The sequence below is a fragment of the Oratosquilla oratoria genome, chromosome 4 (assembly GCF_046742065.1).
Source record: "Oratosquilla oratoria isolate Oo_2021 chromosome 4, ASM4674206v1, whole genome shotgun sequence".
NCBI classification, from domain to species: domain Eukaryota; kingdom Metazoa; phylum Arthropoda; class Malacostraca; order Stomatopoda; family Squillidae; genus Oratosquilla; species Oratosquilla oratoria.
In genome coordinates this window covers 75,314,189-75,339,192 of record NC_134780.1, presented here as the reverse complement: position 1 = coordinate 75,339,192, position 25,004 = coordinate 75,314,189, and the positions used below count along the sequence as shown (strand labels likewise).

Here is a 25,004-nt window from a genome sequence, read left to right as displayed (position 1 = left end):
TTACAAGAGATCAGTAGCAACAGATTGATTGATTGAAATCTTGAAGGGATATTTAAACTATAGTCCCAATCATCTTTGTTTTGACATTTATTGTCATGAATAAAGTGGTAATTAATTGTTAAAAAAAAATTACTGTGAAAATAGGAAAACGGCCATTTCTGAGACCAGTGATGGATACCTACTATTTGTGGACTTCCCATCCTCCATTTCTAATACTTGTGAACAATCTCACCCATATCTATAGTTACAAGCCTAAGTAGCTAGTATTTGGCCTCCAGGTTGAACCCATGCTCTTTCTCAAATTTAACTATCTTTTACCAACTATTTTCACATAAAGGGTGGATAATCAGTGGCTTCCTCTCTTTTTGCTGGCAATTGATATACAAATGGATCCACACAAACATAACATAGATAACATTCCAAAATTTCTTCCCTGAGAAAGCTGTGGGAGAGCCAGAGAACTGTTGCTGGTTGCTGTGGGTTTCATCTCGGTGAAACCTGAAGCAGTTTTCTATTATTAGTTACTACAACCATTGTTTCCTTTCTGCCACCTTCAAATTCTACATTCTACATCATGCCCACATTGCTGTGGGCATGATCACTCCCTTTGCATTCATCCCCAGATACCTATTTCTCATGACACTTTTCATCGACCCCCCCCCCCCCAAGACATTTACTTGCTTCTCTTACTGCATAATTCACCTCCACCTCCACTTTGTTTTCCATTCCCTACAACATGTGACCCAAAATATATAAAGCTCTCTACTTCTTCCAGCCTCTTGCCCACTTCCACTCTCATCCCTACATTATATCTCCTTGTTTTGGCCCTAAATATGTTTGAATTGAAGTACTGGTGTAGGTTAAAAGGCTTAATAGAGTGAGAAATGTAGAGGTGAGGTGGAGAGTAGGGTTGGGGAGACAGTTGGCAGATAGGATTAATCAGAGAATGCTGGGATGGTTAGGGCATATGGAAAGAATGAGTAAAGGTGAGATTGGAATGGTTGTAAATAGGAGAGGAAATTGGTATGGCCTGAAGAGATTTTTTGTCTATTTTGTATATTTCTGTGGATAAAGGGGAATCAGTCTAATTGTAAGGAATTACATACATTTCAATTTTTTTTTTTTTTTCCTTACAAGGGAGGTAGCCAAAATCAATTTTGGATCTTGGGCCCTGCTATGGATGTGATTATTATTTTTTTTTTTTCTATGGGTATGGGATAGGTGTAGGGTGGGTATGCTACAACTCAACCAACCCTCTTACAAGAGGAAAGGGCCTTTAGGTAAATCTATGTTTTTCAAAGAAATTTGCATTTCCAATTATTTACTATGACCTCTTGTTGATCTTTTATAACAACAAAAAGTGGTAGGGAATCTATAATAAGGGCAGCCAAGGGAAACACCAGCAAAGTTTAATATAACAGAAAAGAAAGGTGAGGAGAAACATTTTCAAGGGGACAGAACTGCATGAGATACCAACCTGTCAATCATGAAGAATAATTAACAACTCATTTCAATAAAGTGGAAATGGAAATGACAAACAGAAACAGTCTTGAAATCTATTTCACATTAAATTCATACTCCTCTGTAGTGTTTTATATGCAACCCAAGTTGCACATTCCTTTGGAAGGTATTTTCATGATATTCCAGGACACAATGCAATTGTAGCACATTCAAAGAATTTTGAATATGAGGACTTTGCTAGGCATGTGTTTACGAAGTAGTAGGAATACAGTTGCACTGTATTTTGTCACTAGCAATTCACCAGTGCTGATAAGAATTAATCAATCCATTGCTCCTGTTATCTCCTGCAAGAGATTCATGATAACAAGGAAATAAGCCATGGCCACTGGTTTGGCCCATCAATCACTCTGAGAAGAAATTCTGTGTAGCTGCCTGGAGTGAGCAATGGACTGTGTAGAATTTGATGTTCTGTATTTCTTGTATACTGGTTACATCTTGGACAATTGATCTGTTACTAGGGTGATTCTGTGTAGGTAGTTTTAGTGCTGGATGGTCACTTGAATATAGTTAAGAAGATAAGGACAAGTGGACAATGTGTGCATGGATTAACCTAGTTGATAGGGATTATGTGTGATTTAAAAAATAGCAATGAACAGTAGTAACCAGACAGGCATTTTCCTTTTTATCTAAAATAGCTGTTACCCACAAACCATGGTGGTTTGGTATGGGAGGTCATACTTATCACTTTCACTACCATCATACACATCCCATTCACTCCTTCCCACTTAAAGCATGCAGATTGCACCTCATCACTTTCCCAGCAATATTGTCCTGTCTGGCAGTATTATCAGACAGGACTACCAAGATAAACATAAAGCAGTGAAGTCCTCATTCTAGGGTTAGTGGGCAGCATGGAAAGCAATCAGTTAATATTCTGTGAGAAAATTTTAAAAATAAACCATCAAAGAATGTCATGTATATAACATTTCATGACTGGGGAGTCACAGATGCTTCAGTCTCCAAAAGCTGTTTTGTAAAGCATCCAGGTCTAAAAAGGCTGATAGAAAATCAACTCTGCTAGTTGTCAGTGAACTCTTCATTTGTAATAAGGATGATGAGGAATGAGTGGTAATGGAAAAAAGGCAGATGACCTTCCTGGTTGCTGGAGGGTCCACGAGGAATGGTGGTTCTCTCATTAAATTGCCCTGACCATTTCCCTCTACAATGTTACTATTTGCACATACTATCTGGGAGCCAAGAACCAAATACAAAACTTGGCATGATAGACAGATACTCCAAAGCTCATATCTAAGATCATGTATTTTTAGGCTTGAAGTAAATTCAAAATTTTATTCATCATATATTTTTCTACAGCAGGACACATCCAAAGATATTGTCATTATCTGAGTGAAATATAAAAGGACACACAAATCATTTAAAAAGTCAATGCCTAAATATTTCAAAACTATTTTATTTACAATGGGAAATAACTGATGACAAAGCAGTGTTACTCAAATACTGATGCAAGGGAATGTTATCATTTAATTCATTTGCATATTGTAAAACTGACATTAAATTACCATAAAACTGCTTCTGGAATCTACTGGATGTTGATAACCTCTATATGGAAATACAAATTTTCATGAAGTTAAAGGAAAGTTCAGAAAATTGCAAAAAACATGATAAATACTGATCATCAGGCATCATGAACTGGAGATAATACACGTGTGACTAGATATTTAGCATCTATGGCGATACTAAACTGCCGTGGCTCTGTCATCACTGTTCACTTTCTGTTATAAATAAATTAACTACATCATCTTTAAATTGTGCTTTGATTAGTTATGTTGAAAAAGTTTAAGCATATTTCATCAAATGTTAATAATCCTCCTTCCTTTTTACACCAGAGAGCAAGAGTATTTTAATATGAATAACCATAATATACTGAAGAAAAATTAAGAGAGTCTAAAAGTTTGAGCCCCATCCACCTAATTTATAACATTTAGTGCCACACGTGCAAACAATCAGTCTTGCTGTGCCATGCTCCAATTACACTAGATAAACACATTTATGTGAATCCAAAAGTTAGCAAATATAAAGTAATGGTGGCCTTTCTACAACACTACCAAGTCAAAATAACACTTTACTATGCTTTGATTACTTTTAAGCTATAGGGTCTCAGCATAATTCAGTCAGTATTATAAATATCAAAATTATGTATATATCCAATATTTGAGACATGTTTTTGCTGTAAAAAATATCACAGAATTTGTGTAGTAAACCTTGCAATATTTTTGAACACCATGGAGAAGTTAATTCAGACAACAATATCATGGAAATTCATGTGCCTTCATTTATATAAATTACAAGACATATGTACATGTACCACTTGTATTCAACATTCCTTTTGACTGATAAAAAACATCAGTGCAAAAAGCTAATTATCATTAAGACTCCTCAGTTACTCTGACCATGAGCATAGAGCCTGGGGAAATGGAAAGGATATATCACCCCCAGCATTTTAATCTGGTAGATGACTTGTGTAATCTTTCCAACTCCACAGTCCAGGTAATGATTTTACCAAAGTATGGGGGTCAAGGGACTATGCATTGACAACCCCACTGCCACCCCAACCAAAATCCTGGGAGGGATGTACAACTTCCATCCCCTGGGATCTATGAACACGACTAAGGTCTTTGTGAACAATAGATGTGCAAAACAACAAATCAAACACACCTGCTAACATTATAGATACTGGGAAGGTTACACACACAAGGAAGGAGGGCAAACACTGTACATAAAATTTTGACAGCACATTTTCAAGAAAGACATATTTACATTAGGAAACAATCAAAGAAAAGGAATGTGACATACAAAAGCAACACATAAGATAATCCCACAAGTTAAATTCTGAGGATGGGCAGTATTAAAAATTACACTAATTCCCAGTTTGATGTTTCTAACACTATAATGTACTTTCAAATTATTTGATCTCATACTAGCTTTACAACTGCTTTTATAATATTTGTGGTTTGTACAATGTCAAAAAAAAAAAACTAGCACATATAACTAAACTTATTCATTGCAAAATAAATATCTTAATGATTTAGCATGACATCACAAACATACAACAGTCTCAAACCTCCATATACTAAAAAAGATTCACACATACAGACATAAAACATAGCGAGTAAAACATTCTACTTTTCATTCAAACAGAAAAGGTAGTGACAATATCACAATCCAACAGTTCCCTAATTTACAAAAAATTAAGTAACACCCTTATAGCAAGTCCCCATCTACAGACCCTCTATACCTCAGCGAATCACAAGAATAGAATGGATATTTCTTGCCTTTCCTTTCCTTTAAAAGCTGCAGTTTTTCAGGGGATCCCTCTGGACTTGGAGTTACCGGCTGGATCCTGTCTGCTTGGTCAACACTTGGGGGCAAATCCTTTACCTGTTCCTCTGCTCCTGTGGTGTTTGTATCCCCTTCCATACTTTTGTCCTGTTTAGGTATCTCTGTTTCTGCAAGGTCAAGTGAATTTTCCGATATGATACTATCAAGTGAAGTCTGCATTTTGAACTGCCTTGCAACGTCTTCAGTGTATGGCCCCTCATTGATCCCCACACTTGAGAGATTGACCATACTATTAGCCATCAGCCCTTTGTTGGACTCACCCAAGAAACCCAGAGAGTCACTTCTTGGTGGGATCGTGGTATTCGAAGATATGAAGTTAGTCATCTTTTCCAGAGTGGGTGTCAGTGACTTCTGAACTTCATTGTGGCTGTGGTTGGATGGAGGGGGGAGGCTTGTCCCACGTATAGGACTTGTAGCAACTTCTACTTTTAATGTTTCTGGCTTTGGATTTGGTTTTTCAATGCATTCTGAAGAACAGGACTCATTTCGATTTCTCCCTTTGTCAGCCATTTCTATAATATCACAAGCCTTGCCCATGATAATCACCCCATTCAAAACTCTGCAAATCAGGAAAAAAGTACATAAATAAGTAGACAAATGAACAAGTCTAAATACCAAACACAAATTGTGTTTTTTCATTACAATGGAATGTGTTATCAAATATGATACATGAACACATGTATACCAAGCATATCAAATAGCCTTTTCCCCTCATGAAGGGGTGGGCAAGTCAACCCATACACCCACTCATTCAACTTATTCACTACCTTTTCCATCTTAGTACCTTGGAGATAAAAAAAGAGCCATCCTTGTCCCCAACTCCTGTATCCATTTTCGTAACATCTATATAATTCTCAAACACCTTTACAATCTTCCTTTCTGCCCCCTTTCAAATGATCTCACAATCATACTCATCTATGCATTCACCCCAAATACCCATTTCTCATGACATTTTTCATTGCCCCTAGACATTTACATACCTTTTACCCAATAAGTCATATCCACCTCAACTACCCCATCCACTGCAACCCCAAATACTTTTCAACTTCCTCCTGTCTCTCACCTTTTTGAATAATGTCCAACCTGTCACCATTACCACTCCTTGCACATATCAGCATCTTACTTTTGTCCACATTTTCTTTTAGTTTTATCCTCCCATTCTCTTAATCTCCACCAAATGCTTCTGTATGCCTAGTGTAGGCCTTCATTCTTATGTTCTTATGTCCTCACTCACCAAATGTACAGTATCATCCTGAAACAACCAGATTACTTCCCACTTCCTTCCACTTTCACCCACCAACTCCAAATCCCTGCCCAGCACTTTCACACATACCTTACAGCCCTATCCATAAACACAGTGAACAACCTTGGTAAACCGATCTAAATGCATCCCCACCATTACCTCACACCATTTACTCTTGCCATTCCCAATCCTTACACGAGCTCTACTTGTCATGTAAAAACTTCTGACTCACATAAGATATAAGTAAAACTTCTTTATGACTAACCTGAATGATATTAGACACAGAAATCCTAAGAAAGCAAGGAAGTATGCTGCAGAGTTGTTGAGCTGAATAGATTGACTCAGAATGCGATACATCACAACTCCTAAGGGTAGTGGAATAAATCCCATTCGTCTTGCTACCAAATCACTGTGGTCTGAGTATGCCTGCATAAGTACAAACAAAATTCATAGTAATAAAATCAGAAACACACTATCAACATTGCATAATATGCAACTGTAACAGACAAATCAAATTTTGATCAATTAATATTCCCATGTTTATTACACAAACTTAAACCATCATATACATCTGTATCATTAGTACATATATAGTCTTCTTTTCAAATTTCCAAGTAAAAACTTGGCTAAACTTATCTTTTAGCAATATCCAACAGGTGCCAAGATGTGAGGGAGGGAAGAGGGTGGAGGGGAGTGGAGTATGTAGGAGAATGGAATGGGTGGGAGTTGTTTCTATGCCTTTGTCTTTTTGGCTACCTCCCATGTAAGGGGGAAAAAAGCCTTTGGTATATGTATGTATGTATGTATGTAGAAAACTTGTATACATATACCAAAGGCTTTTGTATACAAGTTTTCTACATACATACATATACCAAAGTTTTTTGTTTTTTATTTTTTTCAGGTTCAACTCATAAACATGCTGACATACACATGAACACTTACATATTTTTGTTTGCATGTGAGGAGGTCTGAGGCCAATAAGATAGTGTAGTCACGATATGCATCAGCAGGAATATCATTAAAACGGGTGATGAAAGCATGCTTTAGCCAATCAATCAGCACCTCAGTACCCAGCACCAACAAACAGTCAGGGACAAGAATCCAAAAGCGCTCTGAAAGTACAAAAAAAAAAAAGTATATATAAAAATATATATTATATAGATAGATTAATAAAAATAATTAAATATATAAAGCATGGAGGTTCAATCTATTGACCTATATACCAAAAGGTTTCTTCCCCTTTATAAGGAATGCAGCTAACCAAGCCATATACCCAACCCCAACCTATCCAACACCCTTTTGTTTTCCTTCTATCTTAGCTCCTTGTGGAGGAAACGCCATCCCTGTCCCATGCCCACGGTCTGGGTAAAAACAATGAACCAAGACACAGCACATCCACAGCTGGGCCTGACAGCCTAAGCTGGTTTACCCCCACTGATTCATTTACATGGTAACCCTCTCTCCCCATCCTCTCACATGTAGAGACCACGTGGAATAATCCCTTTGGGCTGCATCAATTCATCAGTCATTCACAACCATTCTCTATTTATAGTTATCTCTCGCCTTCTCCCTTCCATGCACAACAGAATTCACCATCCCATAACCACACAATGGGAGAAGAAAAACCCCTATTAGGGCAGTCCTGTCAGTTGTGGTGGAGCCACTGTGTTTTTAGACCAATGCTGGGTCACCTCCCCACCTGGCCAGGGCCGTCAGGAACCAATGTGGCAAAGCCTGCAGCAAGTCCCAGGAACTGAACCCATGACCCCTTACTCATTGGTTCAAGATGTTGTTCACTGGGCTATCACACACACATGAAACAAAAAACATTCAAAAGATTATAAAAAAAAAAATTGGAAAACATTGGAGGGATACAAGGCAACCTACTAAGCTGGAAGATTTCCTGAATGGTAGAAAAATGAGAGTAGTACTCAGAGAAAAGTATTCAGGTTGGACAGAGGTGATTAGTGGAGTTCCACAAGGATCTGTATTGGCTCCAATGTTTGCTATTTATGTGAATGGCATGGATGATGACGCGGAATGTTACATGAGCTTCTTTGTAGACGATGCAAAATGTTTAAGGAAAGTGAAAACTGAAATGGACTGCAAATCACTAGAGAGAGACCTAAACAAGGTTTGGAAATGGAGTCAGAAATGGGAAGTGGACTTCAACATTAAGAAATGTAGCAAAATGGAGTTGGGAAAAAGTAAAAAAAAAAAAAAAAAAAAAAAAAGAATATCATGACAATATACAATTGGAACTAAGGAAGTAAAGAAAGTGGGATCTGTAAAAGACCTGGGAGTAATTACCTCATACGACATGTCCTCCGATAAACAAACAAAATTGTCGGAGAATCCTATAACTTGCTAAGATCAATAAAAGTGGCGTTTACCTATCTGGATGAAGAGATGATCAAAAAAATATTAGTCACATTAATAAGGCCTAGACTGGAGTATGCTGTGACATTATGGTCACCCAGTACCAAAAAGAATATAAAGAAAATTGAAAGAATCCAGAAAGCAACCACGAAGATGGCCCCAGCACTTTCAAACTTGTCGTAAGAAGACATACTGGCTAAATTGAAATTACAGACTTTGGAACAAAGAAGAGAGAGAGGCGACCTACTGACCATCTATAGAATTATGAAAGGCATGGAAATACTTGATAGAGAGGACTTACTAAATTGGGACAAGAGAAACACAAAAGGACATGGAAAGAAACTCAAAAAGGATACTTATAGAAGAGATCTGAAGAAAAACAGAGTAGTGGACACTTGGAACAAACTGGATGAAACAATAGTGTGTGCAAAAACCATACACAAATTTAAGAGCAAACTAGACACTGCGAGATACAAAGGCAGGACACCATGAGCATAGCTCCCCTTCCCATAAGATGCAAGTAGGTAAATACACACACCCAGGGTTCTTGGCATAACATACAATACATACATGTCATTCAAACAACACATCACAAACATAAAGACTAAATGCACACCTAGACTTAACACACTGAAATCAATTACAGGTACAACATTTGGACAAAACAAAGAAACTAATACTACAATATACAAACAATGCATACACTCAGTGATGAATTATGCAAACCCTGCATGGCCCCTAATCTCACTGAGACACACCTTAACACCCTTCAGACCATACAAAACAAAGCCCTAAAGACAATTACAGGCTACACAAATACAACACCTACAGACCATCTACACTATGAAACAAAAGTCCTCAAAGTCAATGATCACCTTGACATGAAAGGCACAACACAGCACGCCTACTACACTACATAGCAGAACATCCACACATGCCAAGAAACATCAAAACAACACCCAAATACCTATATCACACACAAATACTCTATTCTCTTCCTCCACAACCACCAGACACCAGCTTCTGTAAACATAACCATAATCATCATTCATTGCTCCATCAATACATTTAAAGACAATACAATGCTGCATGCCAGACCCCCTGACATCCATCCCTCTGAATCCTCTCTCCCCCATAAGGACAAAGTCCAGCTGGCCAGACAGCGATGCAACCACATCCAGCCCTTTTAAACTACCAGAAGAGACTGGATGACCACATTGCAAATAACTGTCCAGGATGCAACACTTCACCCCATACAACACATTATGGAAGACTGCATTGTACATAATCATGCATGCCAACACAATATACACTCTATAAAGTATTTGTGAGAAAACCCTGTTTTAGCCATGGCGTTCCTTAGGGAGACAGGACTGCTCTGCCTGACAGTTTAGGGAATGACAACAGCAACAACCCATTCCACTCCCATTGTTTCCCACTCATCTTAGCTCCTCATGGATGAAGGGTCATCACTGTCTCCTGCCCACTGCCTGGGCCAGAATGCAGCAAGAGACAGTACATCCACAGCAAGGCCAATTCACTTAATGGCAACCCTCCCTTCTTGTCCCTTCATGCTGAAAATAGGAAAGACAGGGAGAAATCCCTTCAGGCTGCATTAAAATATCATCAATGTACAACCGTTCTTCACTCACACCTACTCTCTGCCTCCTCCCTTCCCTGCTCAACAAACATTCCCCTCTTGCCCCTTTCACCCAATCCATCCACCTCATCCTCAGTCGTACCCTCATGTTCACTCCATCCACCTCTGCTTTCCACTCTTCTTGCTAATATTTCTTCACCCATTCTTTCCATGTGTCCAAATCATCACAGTAATCTTTCATCAGCCCTATATGCCAGCTCCCCTTCCGCACCTGCTCTCCAACTCACCCCATCTTGACATCAGTTATTGTTTTTACTATCTGGAAGTATTCAACACTAATAATAAATTGAACTCACCTGCTTTCCATGCATATTCCTTGAGTGTCTGTATAACTACAACAAGCAGCAACACACAAAGATGAAAACGTTCACGCACATCACTGCATGAAATCTGGAGTAAATTGTTGCGGTCAAATTTCTTAAACACAGCACCCTTCAGCTCCACAAACTGAAAATGAATCAAATTTACTGTGAATATTAATAATATTCAGGCCACATCCCTTATAAGGGGGAAGATAGAAGAATATTCAGCCCATATCTAATGATTTACTGGTACCAATAATAGGTACCTGCATGAGATGGTCCAGTGAGCAATGTAAAGAAAATAACTTCCTTGTCACCTGTCTTCAAAACCCATCAACATCTTCACCTTCATCTACACCTTTTCACCTTCAAATTAAAAAATCTGAAGTGACATAACTATAATAAGTGATGAGATGCACAAATGTAAGAGTGAAAGTGGGTTGGAGATGAGTTAGGAGAGCTGGTGGATAGGGCTGATCAAAGAATGCAGAGATGGTTTGGATGTATGGAAAGAATAGTGAAGAAAGACTCACAAAAAATGTGGAGTAAAAATGTCTATCTATATACTTTTTCCCACTTACCAGGGAGGTAGCCAAATCAAAAGGCAAGTACTCACCCCGACCCATTCCACTCCCATCCACCACCCTTTCCTCCTTCTCATCTTAGCTCTTCATGGATGACGGGTCATCCCTGTATCCCGCCCACTGCCCTGGGTCAGACACAATGCAGCAAGACACAGTACATCCACAGCAAGAACACTTCACTTAATAAGCAACCCACTGTCTCCACCCCATCATGCAGAAAAATTGCTGAAGGAGAAATTCCTTTGAGCTGCATCAAAATATCATTTACACACAACCACTCCCTAACCCCCCTATCCCCTACCCACATGCTCAGCACCCCTTTCACCCCATCCATCTCATTATCAGTCACCCCCTCATGTTCACTCTATCCACCTACAACTTCCACACCTCTTTTACCAATCTTTCTTCATTCATTCTTTCCATGTGTCCACACCATCCCAATACTCTTTCATCGATCCTTTCTCCCCTCTCCTTTTCCACCCCCACTCTCCTCCTCACCTCCTTGTTTCTCACTCTATCCAAGCAGTGTGGGTAGGGACAGGAATGACCATCCACAAAAATAGCCAAGATGAGAGGGACATTAAATGGGTTTTTAAATGAATAGATGAATGTAAGGTGGGTGTATACCAAGACCAAAAAAAAAAATAATAATAAATAAATAAATAAGACTTACATTATTTGAAATAACAATTGTCAAAAGTCCTTTGTTGTCGGAATTGATTGCCACATTGAAGCATAGCGCCTGTAGTAGCACAATTGTTGAATGGAGTCCAACGTAAGCACTGGCTACAAGAAGGTGAAATATAACACCAAAGTGTTCTCGCTTTCTTCCTCTAGGCTCTGTGGCAGTCCAGAAGAGTGCATCAAGGGTGTCTTGGCCAAAAGCTGACATCAATCTGGTGGCATAACAGGAATTGGTCTTCAAGCAATTTTATCTAAGCATAAAAAATTAACTAATCTTAGATTATAGTATACAATTACAAAATAAACAATTTTATTCATAACAAATTTCCATCAGTTCCCAAAAATAATGTTTTGATCTTGTATATTTTTCAGGTTTTGTTGTTATGGCTTCCATATAAATTTCATACTTTTAATTCATGCACTCACTGATAAAACTTATGCAGTGCTGTGTTGTGCTGGGTGAATTACAATATACCTGTCTCAATATGTGGCATGGATAATTTTAAAGATCTGTTGCCCAAGATAACATACATGGAAATATTATACAAAAATTTTCTACATGCATCTGCAAATGAATCATTTAGTGACTGACCCAGGGCAGTGGACAGGATGCAGAGATGACCCGTCATCCAGGAGGTGCCAAGATAAGAGGGAGGGAGGAGGGTGGAGGGGAGAGGAATATATAGGAAATGGAATGGGTGGGAGTGGTTCCTATGCCATTTTCTTTTTTACTACTCCCCATGTAGGGGAAGAAAGCCTTTGGTTTATGTATGTAGTAAAGCTTGTGTTTGTATCAGAAATGGAGAGAGTGAGTAGTTTGACGTAATGGTGGGACTTTGCCAGGGATGTGTTATGTTGCCTTGGCTGTTCAATTTATACAAGGATGGGGTGGTGCAAGAGGTAAATGCAAGGGTAATGGGTCAGGGATTGGAGATAGTTAAAGGAAATGGAGAAAAGTGGGAGATAAGCCAGTTGTTGTTTGCTGATGACACTGCACTTGTGGCAGGATCAGAAGAGGGATTGGGGAAGTTAGTGACAGAGTTTGGGAAGGTGTGTGAAAGAAGGAAGTTGAAAATAAATGTGGGTAAAAGTAAGGTGATGAGGTGTACAAGGTGAGAAAGTGGCAGCAGACTGAAAGTGAGTATTAAAGGAGAGAGACTGGAGGAAGTGGATAGTTTTAGATACTTGGGTGCGAATGTGGCAGAAAAGGGAGTGGAGGTAGAATATAGATTGAGAAAAGCAAGTAAATGTCTTGTCAGATTAAAAAGTGTAATGAGAAATAGACATTTGGGAATGAATGCTAAGAGGAGATTGTTTGAAGGCATAATTGTGCCAACAGCACTGTAAGGGACAGAAACATGGAACATAAGAGAGGAAGAGAGGAGTTTGAATGTGTTTGAGATGAGGTGCCTGAGAAGTGTGATAGGGGTTACTAGGCTGGATGGACTGAGAAACAAGGAAGTGAGGAGGAGGACAGGAGTGGAAAGGGAGTTGGGAGATAGGGTTGATGAAAGAGTATTGGGATGGTTTGGACACATGGAAAGAATGAGTGAAGAAAGATTAGTAAAAGAGGTGGAAGGGAGAGGTAGGAGTGAACATGAGGGGGCAACCAAGGATGAGATGGATGGATGAGGTAAAAGGGGCATTGGGAAAGAGGGGAATGTCTGTTGAGGAAGGACAGAAGACAGAAGATAGGGGAGAATGGTTGTGTATGGATGATGCTGTGATGCATGAAAGGGAGTGGGTGGGGGAGGGAGTATGTGTGAAAAAATAATTTGATGTAACCCGAAGGGATTTCTTCCCCATCCTCTCTTTTTTCTGCATGAGGGGATGAAGAGGGTCACTTATTTAATGAAGCAGTCTTGCTGTGGATGTGCTGTGTCTTACAACACTGCTTCTGGCCCAGGGCAGTAGGCAAGATGCAGGGATGACCAGTCATCCAGGAGGACCCAAGATAAGAAGTAGGGAGGGGGATGAATGGAAGTGGAGTATGTGGGGATGGAATGGGTGGGATTGGAATTTACACCTTTGTTTTTTGGCTACCTCTCTTGTTAGGGGGAAAGAGCCTTTGGTTTATGTATGTACATTGTTTCTATGATGAAGTTGGATACTTGATGTTAGTGGGATGAATCCCAACAAACTATATTAATTGATGATATAACTAAACACATACTTTGCCCCTGAAGATCTCTTACTTTATCTAATGAAGCACTCAAATATACTTCATACTCTCCTAGTTCAGATGAAGGTACAATTTAAGCATGCAAGTACTTCTGAAACTTTACAAAACCAACTCATTGACATTACAGTACCTGTCAGCTATTTCAAGCATATTGAAGAAGAGGTATAGTTTGATGGTAGACTGAGTCTTGATGATGTGATAGCACACTGAGGTGTCAATATACCCCATAGCATAACAGCAAAGGAAGAGCATTATGCCTTTCAGCAAGTCCACTATTTCTGCTGGCTTCAGGATGCGTCCACTCTTGCTCCGGTACAACCTTGACATAATCCAAATATAAATTAGGAAAAAATTAAAAAACAATTTAGTTAAGAAAATGCTTGTGTGAACCTTTAGCATTTTCAGTATTGTGACACCCCTTCAGCTACCAGCCAGAAGGATATTACATGTGAAAAATAAAATATACATATAGCATCACCACATAAAGAAGTTAATGAAGTCACACATCCTTTTCAGTACAGTGACCCCTCCCACCTCAGCCGAGTGAAATTGTCTGGTACGTAAAAAAATACACATACTGTTATTGTACTAAAGTTGTTAACCTTTTCACCTCACTTCATAAATTCATTTATTCTAGTTCCCATTATACAATTTTTTCAGTTGAAGGAAACCCCTTATGTGGTAGAAAGATTAAATCTATTTCAAACCTATCTCAATTAATCCTCCCTCCATTTTAAAACCTCAAGTCAATTTTTTACCACCTGCCAGGCAATTTCTTTTGGTCGAAAGAAACCCAGTCCACAACAAGAGGAAAATATGTACCAAAATTTAATCTTCTATCACACTCGTCCAACCATTTTCAACAGAGTACATAAATTTTCAGCTGACATAGAAACTAGCTAGTAGTTAACCAATGAATTATTAAAACATTCAACTGCCAAATTTCTCAACTGGAATAAATAGTGGTGAGAAAATACATCAGTTGAAATGAATACACCTCATGGCAACAATTATTACTGTACAACCTTAACAAGCAAGATTAAGTCACCATAGTGATGTACTGAGGCTGCATCATTCCCCCAGGAAGAAGCTGAAGACCTGTTTCCACAAAAGAATTGTGTGATTCTGGGCTATGGCAGTTAAAAATTCCTATGCCATAGACAAAATTTATTAAGTCACTACCTGAGATTTTCTGAGATGCAGTTGGGCTCGCTTGTTGAGCCAGGGCCACACGGAGCGCTGCCCTCATAACTACCCAACATAAGTACACAAATAAATATACAGAAAACTTACCCCATGACACTTCTGATGGGTCTTGTGATGAGGGACCATATTGCCAACAAAAATCGGATTGGAAGGAATGTGAACACAAAAAAGAAGGAATCTGCACACTGGAAAAATCCATATGCAACAAACTTTTCAATCTGGAATGAAAGAAAATACATTCGTCTTCTAGCATCATCTGACAAAGATATGTAAACTGTTATGAAAAACAGAACTAAAGATTTATCATAACATTAGTCTAATAAACAATTTGAAAAAAACAAGTAACAAAATTACCTCTCTCGGGATCTTGAAGAATGTATAAACCTTCTCCCTACGGGCCATATACCGTTCTTCGTCATTTTCTAACAGATATCCTCGTCTTAATTCAGAAAGTAAATAGTCGCAGAAGGACAAGCCTGTAAAAGTGTGTTTCAATCAATTAATCAAGCGCCAGCTCTCTCTTACAAAGGATTACAAAGGTGGAGCATGCCGACAGGAGACCTTTTGGTCCATATCTAGGTCAGATGCGAAAAAAAATCATAATAATAATAAAATAATAAATAAAAACTATAATGTAAATAACAAATAAAATACATAAATAAATGCATAGGTATAGTTAAATAATAAACAAACAGGTAAATAGTCAATAATAATAAACTGACATATAACTAATAATAAATGAAAATCACAGACAAATGATAACAAAACAAAAACAAATAATATAAAATAAATTATAATCATTACAGCATCTTGCTTAGGTGTTTATCTAAATGAATCTTAAAGCTTCGAACTGAACTACATTGCACTACCTGTGCAGGAAGTTTATTCCATTCATTAACTACACGGTTGGCAAAGTTGTTTCTACCTACTTCCAAATTGAATCTATTTCCGGACATATGTTTTAGTCGATTTTCGTATGATTTATTTTTGATATTTGGAATCAGTTTTGTGGCTTGCCATTGTACTTTTTCCAGTCTGTCAATGTCTTTAATGAGATTCGGTGACCATACGAAAACAGCATATTCCAAATGTGGATGAACTAACGATTTATATAGCTTGTTAATGAGTGATGGACTTTTGAAATCAAAAGATCGTGCAGTCCTAGAATCTGAAATACACTGCTTGGATGATTTGAGGTCGTTACTGATAATTACGCCGAGATCTTTTTCACTATCCACTTTTGTTAACGAATTTCCAAATAACTTGTAATCGTACTTACTGTTATTTTTACCTATGTGCATTACCTTGCATTTACTTGTGTTAAATTTCATTAGCCACTTTTCAGACCATTGCTGTAATTTATCTAAATCTTCTTGAATATCTAATTGGTTTAAGTGATCATTTGCCATTCTGCACAGTTTTGTATAATCAGCAAATTTGGAAACAGTAGATTTTAGTCCATGGTCTATATCATTTATATATACTATGAATAGAAGTGGCCCAAGAACGGAACCCTGAGGAACTCCACTTGTAACATTTTTCCATCTAGAAGTTTTTCCATTTAAAACAACTCTGTTTTCAACCATTCAACCAATTACTAGTCCAACCTAATAGGCTACCACTTATTCCGTGTAAAGCTAATTTAGTAAGTAGTCTTTCGTGTGGGACAGTATCAAAAGCTTTTGCAAAGTCTAGATATATTAAATCTATATTGTTTCTTTTGTCATAATTCGAGATAACTGTGTTGTAGAATTCGAGTAAGTAAGTTTTCTCTGAAACCATGCTGGCTATCATTTATCAAACGGTTACTTTCTAAATGATGTTCGATAGCATCTCTGATGATAGTTTCCATTATTTTCCCTACAGACCTATTACTTCCATGTATTTGGCAACAGCCACTGGACTAACCCATAAATCACTCAAAAAATATGGTGTTGTTGTCTGGGCATGGCTAGGATGGGGTAGTGCAAGATGAGGTGTTCACAGTCTTCTATGTGATACTTGTATCTGGGGCAGTTTGTTTCTACAGCCAGGCCTATTCTGTGTTGGTATTATTTTAGTGCTGGATGGTGACCTGAACTTAGTCATACAACTGTGGCATTTGCTTATCTTATCTATGAAGCTAATGTCTGGGGGATTTGGACCAGGTATTTGTTGTTCAGTCTTATAATCCTTGTTTTGTGATCTGAGTGTGAATGTTTTTGTATGAATAAGCTGTATAATGTAGGTGGTAGGTTGTTTTATGTGTTAAGTATTATACTGCTTAATAACTAACACTGATACAGCTGAAGCTGTAAAAGACACACGGAAGTTTATCAAATGAATCCACATGTTGCCAAGGCTCTATCTTGCAAGAGACCCAAGACTGCAGGGTATTCAGCAATAGACCCCATCACTCAGATAGTAAAAAGATACAAGTGTTTGGGCTGTTTCAAAATGAATCAGATGAGTTCAGGAAAAGTATCTGTGTGACTAATGATATGCATCAGAGGTGAACCATGCACAGACCAAAATTTATGTCTTATGAGATTGTCCTTGAATCAGAACCACCACCAAACTTCACATACCACTCCTCTCAAAACCATAACTGATGATTCACAGAAGCAGTATATCACGTCTTTTCCAATGGCAAAACAACAGCTCAGGCCTAGACAATATACACAGTGGCATGACACAATACTTATACCCAACAGCAACATTCTTTACACTTAATCTTTTCTACTTAATATTGATGTGATGCATCTTCCCAGCCACCTGAAGAAAAGTTATCCTTCTCCCTTTCCCCAAATCAGGAAAAGACAAAAATTCCCTCAGAAACTATTATTCAGTTGCCAACATAAACTGCCTCTGCAAAATCTTGGATCAAATAGTCTCATTCCAACTTGCTTGACACCTGGAGTGTCATTCCCTGATGTCTCCTCTTCAGAATAGTTTCTGAACCAGCTGGTGCAACAAAAAATGACAAGCCACACTGCTTTCACTGACAAACATGTCTATGCTGTATTCTTTAACCACAAAAAACTAGACAGCCTGGAATTGGTGGGGCCAACACAAATTTTCCAAATAGCCAACAAGAACATTCTGAAGGAAGCGTTATCAAGATTCTTTTTATCGCTATAGCAACTGACAATATAACCAAATAAACCCCCCATATCAACCATATACCGCTGTTGTGTCAAAACTCACCCTGCTCATACCAATCACCTTCTTGAGAAAACAAATCGCCTTCCTAAATAAATAAATGGTTTGAAGACCAGACTCCATTTCTCCACCATAAAATCAATCACCATGCACTTTTGTTGTTGTTGTTTCCTAGGCCGTCTGGACATGCAATTCCATCTCCCTGAGGAACACCACAGCAGCTGTTATTGGCATGCATCATTGTGTATGATGCAGTCTTCCATAACATGTATAGTATGAGGTGAAGTTACATCCTGGACAGTTAACTGCAATACTGTCATTCAGCCTCTTCTGGTAACTTAGAAAGGTTGGATGGTGGCCGTATTTTTGTAGACAATATCATTGTGGAAATATCCCATCAATACCACTAAGGAATACCATCTTCACACAACTAGAACAGACTTGATTTCTGATAGAAATGAACACAAGATTTATTCAAATGAGCATGAAAATTACTGGGGGGAAATTTATATATATATATATATATATATATATATATATATATATATATCTAAATATATATATATACATATATATATATATACATATATATATATATATATATGAGATGTACAAGAGTAGAGGATGCCAGTAAATTGGAAGTCTTAAAGAAAAGAGGCTGGAGGAAACAGATAGCTTTAGGTATTTGGGGTCACATGAGACAGGAAAGGGAGGGATGGAGGTGGAGGTAAATTGTAGATTGAGAGAAGCAAGTAAATGCCTTGGGGGAATAAGAAGTGTTATGAGAAAAAGGCAACTGGGTGATTCTGCCAATGGCATTGTATGGGGCAGACATTTGGAATTTAAGAGAAGCAGCAGGGAAAAGTTTAAATGTGTTTGAGATGAAATGTCTGAGAAGTATGGTACAGGTTACAAGGTTGGATAGAGTGAGAAATGAGGAGGTGAAGAGGAGAGTGGGAGTAGATTGGACACATGGAAATAATGAGTGATGAAAGATTAGTAAAAGAGGTGTGGAAGGCAGAGGTGGAGGAAGTGAATTTGAAGAAACAACCAAGGATGAGATAGATGGGATGAAGCGGGCATTGAGCAAGAGGAGAGTGTTTGTTGAGTAAGGAAGGGAGAAGGCAGGAGACAGAGATGAATGGAAAATGTGTGTGGATGATAATGTTATGTAAGGAAGGTGGGGATGGGGGGTAGAGGGTGTTTATATGTGAATGATATTCTGATGCAGCCTGAAGGGATGTGTCCCTGGTTTTCTTTTTTTCTGCATGAGGGGACAGAGGGGGGGTCACCAATTAAGTGAAGCAGCCTTACTGTGGATGTACTGTGTCTTGCTGCATTGTGTTTGACTCAGGGCTGTTGCCAGATGCAGGGATGAATTGTCATCCATGAGAAGTTGAGATGGGAGGGATGGAAAGGATGGATGAAATGGGTGGAGATAGGTATGTGCCTCTGACTTAGCTAACTCCTTGATAAGGGGGAAAAAGCTCTTGCTATATACATATATATATATGCAGAAAAAACACCAAGGAAAAAGAGAAAACTGATGACCAATGATGATGGCGGTTTTTCCGCATATTTAGAATCACGAGTTTATGTGATTTCTCATATATATATATATATATATATTACAAAGGATTACAAAGGCGGAGCATGCCAATAGGAATCTTTTGGTCGATATCTAGGTGTCGGATGCAAAAAAATCATAATAATGATAAATAAATAAATGAATAAATAATGTAAATAATAAATAAAATACATAAATAAATGCATAGATATAGTTAGATAATAAACAAACGGGTAAATAATAATAAACTGATATATAACTAATAATAAATGAGAATCAAACAGACAAATGATAACATACATATATATATATATATATATATACATATACATATATATATATATATATAATAAATTATATAAATTTTGTAAACACATCAATGTAATATCTCCTTTTTCTTGACAGAAATCAATTACAAAATACTGTGCTCAAAGAGATATACAGGTAAACGTCGACTTACGATGGCATTAGGTTTCGATAGAGCCATCGTAAGACGATCTCATCGTAAGTCGATCCCCACTCTGTTCCGTGGTCACTGTACCTAGCCTACCTGTATATTAACCACCAGAGATACTGAATATAGCCTATTAAACATGTACAGTAGTTTATTTGATTATTTTTATCCTTTTTACCATATTCAAACACTATAATATGTATTTTCAGTACGGACCTTAAATCTCGCGGGCAGCAGCCAATGCCAGCCGTACGACGTGACGTAATAATACTCGCATCATAAAATATAGTCACCGCTTATATCGATCGTTCTCTCTTTCACCCGCGAATTTTGAAAACCACAGAGAATGGGATTTAGGGCACATTTGAGAGAATGTAAAAACACAGGGGCGACTACAATAAATATAATCAAGACGCCGATATGGCAGTGTCGCGAATCCACTTGCTCCTCATGACGCCTACGTGTGCGGCACCGTATGGAAGGGGTTAAATTATCATATCGTCGTCGTCGTCGTCGTCATCGTAAAGTCGAACAATCGTAAGTCGCGGCCATCGTAAGTCGACGTTTACCTGTACTTGTGACAACTCAGACATCAGCAAGCTTCAATATGCCATGTTTGTATTTGTTTGTTGTGGAAGATGAACTATCAGAAGTCTCATAAACTGGTTTAGTCTAGTATGATGACCTCTAGGAATACTAAATGCATACCCCATAGGAAGTTAGGTTAGACTAGATCAATATATTAGACTTCCATTAGTTTGTCTTTGACAATGAACAAACACAAACATGGCATTCGAAGTTTCCTGACATCCGAGATGTTGCTAGTGTATTGCTTTTAGCAACTTTTTTGTTAATAATTTCTGCCAATAAAAATGTATATTACATTGTTGAATTATAATTTATGGTAAATTTTTAGAAGTGCACACCTACGCAATATACCAACAGAAAATTAAATAAAATTTTTGTAAATTATACTACATCAATTTAACTGACATTATTCTTGGAGGAATTCAATAACAGAAAAAGTTGATAAAAGCTATAAACACACAAACGTAGCTTGAGATACCATCTTTGTTTCGGTAGAGGCAGGGGTCAAATAAATTAAAGTATGATGAATTCATCTATTCTAACCTACCTAACCTAAACTATTACCTATCTAATCTAACCTGCATTTAGTAATATGATACCTGTAATTTTAGGTCATCAGGGTTGTCATTGTTATCTCCAACCTCCGAATCTATCAATATAAAGATGTTGTCTAAAGGAGTCAACGCAATTGCATTTATTTCTGCATAGGTTTTAGCAACTTTTTCTGATATTGATTTCCACCAAGAAAAATACTTATTACATTGATGTATTATAATTTACAAAACTAATATTTAAATTTCTAATGCTATAGCACATACGTGTGCACTCCTAAAAAAATACATAATTTATAAAATTAATATTTAATTTTCTATTAATACATTGCTCAGATGTGCATTTCTGGAGATTTATCAATTCTTCTTTATGTGATTTATAGCCCAGTCTTGGGGCTGCTGCAAGTTGATTGGAAGTCATGGGTCTTCTGTGAGAAATCTAGGGCAAGTGATTGGTTGTTGGTGTCGTATCCAGTCAAAACGGCCCCACATTCTAAGTAACAAAATGGCCCTGTTACAAAAACGGACCCCGGTCTAATTGTTAATCTAACAGTACTGCACGAGGGATTGCTAATATAACTATGCTAAAAAGCATTTCTTCAATACCTCGCTATTATTATTTTGTTTTTGTCATCTCCATGGTGTCAATGAGTTATGAGGTTGGAGCGAAAATAATGGTTCTAGACCCAACTTACAGGATTAGGTCCAATATAAACAAAAAGCAGATAAATTATCAACCAACTACTTCATCACAAAAGTTTAAATTACTTTGATTTGAATATACTACGGACTGTTTGTAATTTATCTTGTCATGTTTACCATGAGTGGGGTGGAGGAGCAAATCAAGCACTAGTTTTACGACTAATTACTTCTTAATTGAGGGGAAAGATTTCCTCCTAGACCTATAACATCAGTTCTCATAATCATTATCATTCACTTATCATATCACTTTTGTTGTTACTGGTAATTGGCTGGTCCACAATGTCAGTTTATTCTACCTCCACTGCCATAATTCCCATATCATTCTTACAATCCAAAACCAGTTCAGTAACTTCCTAATTATTGATGAAGGAAGATCATAACTACCAAACAAGTTTCTCCCAATTTCAAGACGCTGTTACACCACTTTTTAAAAATTAGCTTCTTTACCACAGTAAGAGACATATATCTATGTAGCTGTTTACTTTCTGTCACACATTGCTCAAAAATGACCAAACGGGGCCACTAAACAGAACTCCAACAAACCTCTTAGACGTTGCGACTCTTCTTTCCCAATAGTATTGCGCGTGTCTCTCTCTTCTGTCTTCCTCATTGCCTTAAGATTGCGTTATGGCTATGGGATGAACGTTTATAATAATAGCACCGCATACCCCCGTGCCCACCATACGCTCGTAGTTTCGCAGTATCTTGTTTACATTTTTCAGCTGATATGAAGGGACTGTCGAAAGTTTGTACAATGTATCACATGTAATTTCATTAAAATTTATATTCAAATTCTTAGTATAATAGGACATATAAGAAAAAATATTCACTCCTGAATTATTGCATCACCGGAAAGTCGAGTTGCATATATTGAATGAAAAGACTTACCATAGAAAACGTTAAAGTTCAGGAATGACATCTTCATTAATTTGTGTTATATACTGTATGCACAATTTAGAATAACTAATTACATATTATGATTTATATTTATGGTTTTGCATAATATGAACTATTTAAGTTGTCACTACAAATAAAAAAAAACACCTGAACTTGAAATAAGGAATCTGTTGTTTGTATTTCTAAAAAAAGAATGAATATATGTACTTCATTTATTTGGCAAATATATACTCTATCTAATATGCTTTACTCTGACTTTCTAGAGGTTTTTATTTAGCTAAAGGGAAGTCAGTGTAATGGACTTGATATTCTTTTCATTGGTAATTTCGCCACATTTATGTGATGAACTGGCTATTGGTTCATGCCTCCACTCAAAATGAGGACGTCGCTGCAATGGAGTGAATAAATCTGCAGCCTGGACCGAATTAGCTATTCACTGGTTAGAGGCTCTTCTAAGCTGAATAAAATAACCTGGCATTAGCCAGAAAATTTGAGATGTTTCGATCATGACATTTAATATTTTCAGAGTTTAACACCCATAGGTTAAAGAACACTAGGGCTTATAGGGTTGTGTATTCATATTGGTCTTTGGATCACGTGCTGGACTGGTGATCGACAGTTATTTCCCTCCCAGAAGCGAGCCCAGAGCTCGTATGACCAATCTATGGGTAATGCTGTGACCTTACACGCACACACACATCCAACTCCCTGCCCACGAGAGATAGAGTAACAACTCGAAACGCATCGATACCGATATTATATCAGTCCTGAGCAGGATTCGAACCCGGAACGTAGAAGTGACAGTCAGGGACTCTATTAACCGCGCCCCCGAGTTCTGTGTGCTGAGTTGAAGGGAGTGGGAATGTACAAACTGTGAAGACTCCCTAACATTTCTGCTGTGTCAGACTACAGCTAACGACAGAGCCCAGCGTTAAATGAATTACAAAAAAAGATTAATTTAACTTTCTCTATACAAGAGACTCTGATCACATTAATATAGATTATTCGACATTTCATTACTGTTATTAATTTTTTGATAGTTGTAGGCTTCGTCCACCCCAGCATTACCAAGGTCTTGGCTGCGCAGTAGGATATCGGCCGTGTGGAAATCCTCCAGACATTACGCCAATCGATTTTGACAACTATCAAACCCTCTGAAAGAATAGACTACAAAATGCGCCAGTCTCTGGCTGACTACGACAGACCCCAACAGACTTCGACAAATTCCGACGGACTTGGAAAAAATTCGACAGATCCTGACAGACTCGTCAATTACTGTCCCACAAACAGTAGGCTGTATTTTTATTTAGTGTGTTGGTATGAGAGAGTGAGGGAGAGAGAAAGAAAAGGGGAGGGGGGATAGGACGATGCCACATTTTCAGATCTCCGAAATGAACAATACCATCTTCGTTGCCAAGAATTCAGGCAAATACCAGATTAGAATAGAAAGGATTCGAGAATTCTCATTGACAGCAGCCAACGCCCACGCGACGCTGGCCACACAGCAACAAACACAACAGTATCTAGCCGAGCATTCGATTTTGAAAACAATAGCAACAATAATAGTGTAGATAAATGTAACTGCAATGTTCAATGCCTATAAAACAATTTACTGTTTTATAGGCTTTAGCTTGGGAACTACATGTTAGTTTTTGATCACCAAAAAAAAAATCGTTGCAATAATGTTATAAGATGGTCATACAGCTTAGTTAGTGCTCGATTTCAGATGTTTTAAAGATATTTAGCTAGGTATGTACATTACGAGGTACTTAGTATAGATTATAAATCATGTGGAAACACATGTGCAATGCTACCCTATCCAACACCTGACTCAGTGTAACAGAAGCCGATCATATTAGTTTGAAGTTGGTTGTTGATTATTTATTCTAGAGACATAATTTTCGGTTGTCAACGAAAATACTGTATGTGCCATGGTAAAAAGAACAACCGGTTGAGGTTGAAATTTAGGTGGGTATATTGACA

At 37.8% G+C, this 25,004-nt stretch overlaps 1 protein-coding gene across 2 annotated transcripts in view; it reads right to left on the bottom strand.

Moving 5' to 3' along the window:
• LOC143024908 (uncharacterized) overlaps window positions 1-22,870 on the bottom strand; it is a 114,721-nt gene extending 91,851 nt beyond the window's left edge. Inside the window, exons 1-10 of one of the 2 annotated variants that reach the window (XM_076184345.1) lie at window positions 22,668-22,870; window positions 15,476-15,597; window positions 15,209-15,339; window positions 14,046-14,234; window positions 11,723-11,945; window positions 10,460-10,610; window positions 7,067-7,236; window positions 6,390-6,550; window positions 5,142-5,440; window positions 4,815-4,988 (exon numbers count right to left, since the gene is read on the bottom strand). In XM_076184345.1, coding sequence (XP_076040460.1) covers window positions 4,815-4,988; window positions 5,142-5,440; window positions 6,390-6,550; window positions 7,067-7,236; window positions 10,460-10,610; window positions 11,723-11,945; window positions 14,046-14,234; window positions 15,209-15,339; window positions 15,476-15,597; window positions 22,668-22,734 — 1,687 coding nt within the window. In that variant the 5' untranslated portion in view covers window positions 22,735-22,870. Of the gene's footprint in view, window positions 1-4,814; window positions 5,441-6,389; window positions 6,551-7,066; window positions 7,237-10,459; window positions 10,611-11,722; window positions 11,946-14,045; window positions 14,235-15,208; window positions 15,340-15,475; window positions 15,598-22,667 lie in introns of both variants that reach the window. The other variant, XM_076184344.1, reaches the window with a different exon arrangement.
• Between the last annotated feature and the right edge of the window lie 2,134 nt (window positions 22,871-25,004).